Source organism: Ovis aries, chromosome 1 (genome assembly GCF_016772045.2).
Source record: "Ovis aries strain OAR_USU_Benz2616 breed Rambouillet chromosome 1, ARS-UI_Ramb_v3.0, whole genome shotgun sequence".
NCBI classification, from domain to species: Eukaryota; Metazoa; Chordata; class Mammalia; order Artiodactyla; family Bovidae; genus Ovis; species Ovis aries.
In genome coordinates, this window is record NC_056054.1 from 103,732,163 (window position 1) to 103,740,157 (window position 7,995).

Consider the following 7,995-nt stretch of genomic DNA (forward strand, 5'->3'; position numbering starts at 1 on the left):
AGACTATTAATATGTTCTCCTCTTTCCAACTACTTATCTGTGTGAGGCTCGATTGTCTTCAAATCTTCAAACAAAAAACAAATATCGCATATTAACACATATATATGGAATCTAGAAAGACGGTGCTGATGAGCCTAATTGCGGGGCAGCAGTGGAGACGCAGACACAGAGAGCAGACCTATGGACGTGGGGTGGGGTGGGGAGGGAGGAGAGGGTGGGACGGATGGAGAGAGAAACGTGGAAGCATAGATACCACCATACATAAAATAGATCGCCAATGGGCATTTGCTGTATGACTCAGGGAACCCAAACCAGGGCTCTGTAACAACCCAGAGGCCTGGGATGGGGAGGCAGGAGGGAGGGAGGCTCGAGACAGAGGGGACATATGTACACCTATGGCTAATTCATGTTGATATATGGCAGAAACCAGTACAATATCGTAAAGCAACTATCCTTCAATTAAAAATAAAGTTTAAAAAAGAAAAGAAAAATAAAAAAACACATGCAACACACTGATTACAGAAGTAGGAAAGTCCACTTGTCTTCATAGAAGCCATACATTAAAGAGGTGTGCAAAAAATGTAACAAATGATATCATTTTTCTCACTAGGCTTTTTTTGAAAATATTTCTTACTTTAAAAATGTGTTAGATAATGGGTGTACTGATACTATTTTAAGTGAATTAGTAAGTATTTTAAATTGTATAATATTGTATATAATAGTAGATGTGACCCATATAATCAAAACCTATTAGATACTCAATAATTTGTCAAGTGTGAAAGGGCCTTGAAAACCGCAAGGTTAAGAATCAGCGCCCAAGGAATGCAGCAGACTGTCCTGACACAGGTAGGCCAAAAGGGGGCAGCACGAACACTGATCATCCCAGGCTACCGTCCACCCGCGGAGTCTCCCTCGTCTCCATATCTCCTTACCCCTCCCCACTTCCTTACTTTGCTTCTCTGCGTTTTCCCGAGCTGCACAATTTCTTAATTACAGGAAATGATCATCTTCTCAGCGTAGTTTCTAGCAAAGCCGTCAGTCACATAGTGCTCTGCAGCCATTTATCAGATGCCTCTCCGATGACATTAATCACCCAGGGGTGAGTAAAAGGAGTTAATAAGCTAGTGAGGGAGAGGGACCCCAAGGCCAGCCATTAGAACGCCAACGGGGTGATAGTGTGACAGCCCTTTGTTTCCTGTTTCAGGGGGATTCCCGCGAGGCAGAGGAAGTCAACAGGGACACACTGAGATATTCATCGGGAATTTCTGGAAGGCTCTGGAACTTCAGCGACACACTGAGAACAAAAACCAGGTTCCGCAAGAGATAGGAGAGGAGGACTGGAAAAATGGGAGCCAGGGGACAGAAAATGGGAAAGAAAATTCCCCAGAAATCACAGAGATTATGAGTGAAGACAGCAAGAGGGAGTCAGGGGCAAGGATTGAGACTTGGAAACCCTGCCGAGTGGGGAGAGACATTGACCCCTCTTGGCCGCGGCCTCAGGGGACCAAGCTCACTGATAGGTCTCGAGCTGCAGAGCGTCTGCCTCCTCACTTGTTTGCATGTGTTTTTAACACAGCTGAGGAAGCCATGCCCACTGTCCAGAACCAGGAAAACTATCCCAATTCATGCCCACTCAGGCAGCTCTGAATGTCTCTCTAGGAGAAGACCCCACTTCCCACCAGCCTTTCCTTCCAACCTCTGGCCTTGGTTGGCAGTGAAGAGGCTAGGTGGGATCTGGGCACTTATTGACCAAGCCAGAAATAGCCTGCCCAGGTCACAGCCTCTACAACTCAGCCTCGGCCTCACCCAGGCCTGGGTTAGCCTGGGACCATGAGGTCTGCCAACCAAGGCCTTTTTTTTTCTTTTTCTTTTGGCTGCACAGGCTCTGAGTTATGAGATCTTCGATCTTCACTGGGGCATGTAGTGTCTTTTAGCTGTGGCGTGAGAACTCCTAGCTGTGGCATGTGGGCTCTAGTTCCCTGACTAGGGACCAAACCCAGGCCCCCTGCATTGGGAGCATGGAGACTTAGCCACTGGACCACCAGGGAAGTCCCCTGCCACAGCCTTCTGTCATGAGGGAACTCACTGCCAAAACAGGACCCCCAAGTGTGGACTCCCTTCAGTTTCAATGCCCCGTCCAGCTGCTCACTCCACCAACCACGGACCCTCCTTTCCTCCCACCCAGTCACTTCCATCCTAACCAACACTGCATGGTCCCAGCCAACATCTCTGCAGAAAGTCCCCGGGCAACAAACAGGCCTGTGTGTATTTCACACTCATTCATTTCCCCATTCCTGCGCTTATTTATCCAACAACTGTTCATTCTGCACCTACCTACCTAGCAGGCTCTTGCTCCATCCTGGAACCGCAGAGGTGATTTAGGCCACACCCCTGGCTCGGGGAGCCTCGGCAGAGTGGAGGAGAGAGACCTGAAAGACAAGAACTTCAGGCGTTGGCCTGCAGCCCTGCTTTGTTCAGCACATACCACGTTCCATAGTTAACGTTTTTATTTTCCTTTAAAAGTAGTTGACGAGTCTTATAAGCAAGAGTTTTCACAGAAAAAAAAAAAAAAAAAACAGATTTCCTGAACCTTTGGGAGGTCCATTAAATGATCCACTCTCTCACGCGGCTGCCTTCCCCCGAGGATGAGTAACAGCGGCCCCTCAAGTGAGGAATGCTCTCGTTTGCCACAGTCGCCACCGCTCTCTAGGCTCTCCAACCCTGAGACCCATGTCTGCTGTCACAAGTCGCGCTACTGACGGTGCTCTGGGTGCTCTTCAGCCCCCACTGCTTCACCGCTTGGCCCCAGGTCTCTAGCTCCTGCGAGCTTGGGTCTCGGATCCTTGGTCCAGAGCGAAACATGCCCTGATAGAGGCAGCAGAGGGCGCTGTGGATGCACACACAAGGGGCACCCAGGCGAACTTGCCCCGACGACGGCCTAAAACGGAGATTCCCTAACTGAGGAGGGAACCACGCAGGGCGGCGGCAGGCTGTCCTCTGCACTTTCCATCAGCCCAAACAGTGGAGGCAGACCCCTCGCCCTCTTAAAAGCCAGGCCAGACAGGCGCAGGAAGGCTCAGCCATCCTTGTTGGGCTGCCACACGGGGAGCCAGGGTGGGTTGCCCGCCTCAGGGGTCCTCAGGCCACCACCGGCCCCTGGCTATCACAGGTGGGGAGCGCAACCTCGGTGGCTTCCGAGGGGTCCCAGAGAGGGGCAGCCTGCCTCCCGCCTCACTCAGGGGGGACAGGGGTGTGGGGTGCAGGGGAAGTGGACTAAGCAACTAGCTTCCTCCCAAACCAGCTCCGGGCCAGGGCTGGGGAATTTCACAAAAAGTCAAAAAGAGCTCTGTGAACACTTCCTGTCCTGGCCCAGCCCCCTTCCTGGCAGTGAAACAGCCCAGCCTGGGCTTTCCACATAGGCTCACCTATGAAGCAATCTTCACGCGACAGGGCTGAGTGTCTCGATCAGTGGTGTATAAAAACTGGGCCCGCATCTTGCTGTCAAACCCTTCTGTGCGGCTCCTCGGCTTGGGTAAGTGAGCTGCCAGCTACCCCGGGGCCGGAGCCTGCCCACTGACTCTTCACTCCCCTTACCCATCTTCCTCCTTGATTGACTGCTCACTTTAAAGCTTCCTTCCCTTTTCCTTAGGCCATGCTCTGCTGCAGTCTTCTGTCCTCAAAGGCTCTCTTTTGGGCATTGCCTAGACATTGTATAACCCATTCCTCTCATGTCTGGAACTGGGTCTTCTCCCAGTTCAGTTGCAGTCCCCAATTTCTTTTCATTCTGTATTTTCCTCTTCATTCCTGTGTGCAGACAGTAGGAGGGTCAAAGGAAGCTTGACAGTCTTCTAAGCATCCAACTCCATTGCTCAAACAGAAGGCAGAAAAATGGCGGACCAATTGTCACAAATGGAATCCAGCATAGAAACCATCATCAACATCTTCCACCAGTACTCTATACGGCTAAGGGACCCGGAAACCCTGATCCGGAAAGAACTCAAACAGCTGGTGCAAAAAGAGCTGCCAAACTTTCTCAAGGTAAGGCTGGATTCCTGGCAGACCTGACTCAGTCTGGGCTAAGGATGGAGAATGGGGATGCAGTGTGCAACCATCAAGGAAAATGTTCCTGCCCCTCAACCCAGCCTCCAAAGGCAGTGGGCTCCGTGTTTGGAGCAGGATTTGGACCCTGTCACTAGAGGTGGTCCGCAGTAGGTGGCACCAACAGCCTGAGCTTGTACAGGGTGCTAGGTTCCGTCCCAGGCAGGGCACGTAGTGGCCAACAGGGACCCACTGTCTTGAGGGGAGAGACACGTGGCAAACATGTTGGCCAATCAAGAACACAGATAGATCCACCGCCAATAGAGTGCTGTGGGCAGTGTGGACTGGGCAGGAGAGAGGCAACTCGTTAAATACATGAAGGGTCCCTCCAAGGAGGCGACCTTTGAGCTGAAACCTGAGTGTTGGGAAGGGGCTAGGGGAAGCAAGTGACAGCGACTCTTGGAAGGAAGCTAATGAGCCTGCAAGCATCAGATGAACTTAGAAGACCCAAGAGGACTTTTCTAATCCAAAGGCTCTCTGGTAGGAAACAAATAAACCTCATGTGGGAAGGGACCCAGCCCAGCACCAGTGTGGACAAAGCGCTCCATAACATGTTAGTTTATTTCCCTGATCTGAAAATGATCCGGCAGCTCTAAGAAAAGGAAGATTCATTCCACTGGATCTTTTTGTTTTCTTTCCAAATGTGGTGACTTGGGGGACATAGATGCTGTGCTCAGAAGGCTGGGACATGTAAGTTCCAGTCTCAGTTCCATTTCTGGAGCAGGATAGCCCAGAATAGGTGGCCAGCCCTGCCTGGGGCCCCTTCCCACCTTGGTAAGGTGGAGAATTGCAGTGGACAGAGTCAGGGGGACGCTGACAGCTCCCTGCAGGGGCAGAACTCAGCAAGCCAGACTCTGGGTCAGGGGGGACAAGAGACGATACAGCCAAGACGTTGTGTGGGTAAGGTTCTCCTCTGTGTGACCCCTACCCCACCCCATCCACCACCCCCCACATACAGAGCAGATAGGCCAGGAGGGAAAGCCAGGCCCCAGCCCGGGGGCTGCCCAGGAGTGAGCGCTCTGCCAGGACAATGGCAAAGGCACAGAAGAGGAGATCGTGGTGAAGCATTGCAAGAGGAGACTCAGCAAAAGTGCCCCGGCAGTGGGTGGCAGAGCTGGAGCCCAGGGGGGGCCTGGATCCTCCCCTCATGCCCTTCCTTGCACACTTATCACACCGTCTCATTTCCCTCAGATGCTTCCCCACCTTACAGGCTGAAATGAGGGTCACTAGCCTGGAGAGGGAGGGGAGAGGAGGGCGCGATTCTGGCAGAAGCAGTGAGAACAGGACAAGACCAGGCTCTGGGTCAGATTGTAACATGGGTGTCCTCCCTTCCACTCCCAAGCCTTGGCAATCTGCACGAGCTAGTTACCCTCTGCAAGACCATTTTCTCAAGTGTTCCTCAAGGAAGATTCCAAGTCTTTCTATAATTGTTGTAAGAACCCGGTGAGGAGGCATCGCTGTACTCACTGCGTGACCTCGGGCGAGTCACTTGACCTCGGATCCTCTCCTGTATAAGGGAGAGAATCGTGGTGCCGGGGCTGTGTGCAGAATGAATTAGGAAGTGTCTAAGAGATGCTGAAACTGAGGCCCAGAAGCCCAGTGTCCCTGTGCCTCTGCCACTGAATCACTTGCAGTGCTCCTCCCTGTCCCCAGCCCTGGCCACACCCAGCCCTGACGCCTGTGTCTCCCTCCTGCAGAAGCAGCATAAGGATGAAGAGGCCATCAACGAGATCATGGAGGACCTGGACACAAACCAAGACAAGCAGCTGAGCTTCGAGGAGTTCATTATGCTGGTGGCCAGGCTGACGGTAGCCTCCCACGAGGAGATGCACAAGACCGCACCCCCGGGAAGAGGGCACCGGCACGGGCCAGGCTTCGACAAGGGTGGCGCAGGCCCGTGCCCTGGCCAGGGCGGCCCCGACCACAGCCACGGTGGTCACGGCCACAGCCACGGCGGTCATGGCCACAGCCACGGCGGTCACGGCCACAGCCACTGATCAGGAGGCCAGCCACTGCCCACCTAGGGCCTCAGGGCTGCCTTCGCTGTGGGGCAGGGCGATGGGGGTGAAATAAAGTCTTCCTCCAAGTCAGTGCTCTGCGTGCTTCTTCCCCCTCCCGCCTCCCAACCTGATGTTCCCAGAAGCCTGGGCATCAGACAGTCCTGGGCCTTAACTGGGCCTCAACTTCTTCATGCAGTAATAACAAAAGAGAGAAGCAGAGAGACTGTGAGTCTCTTCTGGGTCCCTTGGGCTCATTTCCTGGACCATCTCCTCCCCCACAGCTCCAGACTCCACTGCTCAGGTGCCCCTTACCCCACCCCAGCTCAGGACCTCCCAGTGAAGTCGGCCACTGTCACCACAGAGAGAAACAGGTGTATGCCTTCCCCTCGGCCTTCCAGCTACGTCCCAGCCCTCCCCCTCTCTGCCCAATGCCGCCCACACAGCCCTCTCTCTCCTACTAGAACCTCGAGCGTGTGAGTGTTGTGCGCTGTCACATCTGACCTTTTGTGACCCCATGGACTGTAGCCTGCCAGGCTCCTCTGTCCATGAGCTTTTTCCAGGCAAGAATACTAGAGCCAGTTGCCATTTCCTTCTCTGGGGGATCTTGCCGACCCAGGGGTCGAACCCGCATCTTCTGCACTGGCAGGTGGATTCTTTACCACTGAGCCACCTGGGAACCAGAACCTTAGGCCTCTGGAAGTCCTCCAGACATGCACGCAGACAGAGTGTGTCTGAGGAGGAACGCTGGAGTCAAGGACAGATGGAGTTCTGAATCCACGGGGGTGTTGGGCATCTCTAGCAGACGCAGCGTCCTTCCTGTGGATACAAGGGAAGGTGTGCACACAGGTAGGGAGCAGGGCCCTGGCCCCAGGAGGATGGGAGCGTGAGAAGGGCCCAGCCTGTCCACTGGAAGAAACCAGAGCCATCCCTGGGTCTGCAGCCATGAGGCCCAACCACTGCCGTGAGGAGGGACACTGGGTCCAGGGAGCCTCTTGGGCCTGCAGGTTCTGATCCTAAGACTCCAGGGCAAGCTGAGCTCCTGGAGGGGGCGGGAGTTCCTCCGGGCCTCGTCGGTAGCTAAGAGCGCAGGTCAGCAGAAGCCCTGACTGCCCTATGAAATGCAGCCTGGCCTGGCTCCCAGGTTCCCTGCCTCAGCAGCCTCCAGACCCAGGCGCTCACCTCAGAGACGCCCAAGTGACTCCCCTGCACTCGCTGCTTGCCCTGCGTGCAGCCTCTCCCGGGTCATCTCTGGCCTGGGGTGAGCCTTCCGAACCCCAGAGCCCAAATCAGGGTCGTCCTCCTGCCTGTGCTTTCAGCAGGGAGAGAACTCTGGCAGGGTTAGGATGGGGCACAGGGCAGGAAAAGATGAACAGCATCCATCCCCGGGGTTACAAGGAAAGAAAGCGAGGCACAGTGTGCAGAAGGGTCAGACAGTGGTGGCTGGTGAAGATGGCAGAGAGCCTTGAATCCATCTTCTCTGCAGCCTGGATCTTGCAGCTCCTTCCCCAATGCTGAGCACAGAGCAACGAACCAGGGTCAGATTCCAGCTCCCTGCAGCCTGCCTGCCATGGGCCTTGCAAATCCTGTTTTAAGAACCTTTGCTATGGCAACAGGGATGTCAGGGCTCCTGCTTGAGGGTCTGGGGGTGTTTCCAGGAAGCACTCCAGGCTGTGAGCTTGGGGAGCAGAGTTCAGAGGGTCCCAGTCCCTTCCCTGCCTAGGAGACCCGGTAAGTGGGGAGACATCTCCTGACAGCCATTCTAAGCCACCCTCAAGTCCCTGCTGTGCAGCTTGGTATAGGAGAAAGAGAGCTGGCCTGGCAGTTGGGAGGTTTTTTCAGTCCCTAAGTCGTGTCCGACTCTTTGCAACCCCATGGACTATAGCACGCCAGGCTTCTC

At 54.3% G+C, this 7,995-nt stretch overlaps 1 protein-coding gene across 1 annotated transcript; it reads left to right on the forward strand.

The window, feature by feature from the left end:
- The first annotated feature begins 3,503 nt into the window (after nucleotides 1–3,503).
- On the forward strand, nucleotides 3,504–6,188 carry S100A9 (S100 calcium binding protein A9). The gene is made up of 3 exons (XM_012181723.3): nucleotides 3,504–3,532; nucleotides 3,815–4,038; nucleotides 5,796–6,188. Exons 2-3 carry the CDS (start codon nucleotides 3,889–3,891, stop codon nucleotides 6,093–6,095), a joined length of 450 nt encoding a protein of 149 aa, XP_012037113.2. The 5' UTR covers nucleotides 3,504–3,532; nucleotides 3,815–3,888; the 3' UTR covers nucleotides 6,096–6,188.
- Nucleotides 6,189–7,995: the final 1,807 nt, after the last annotated feature.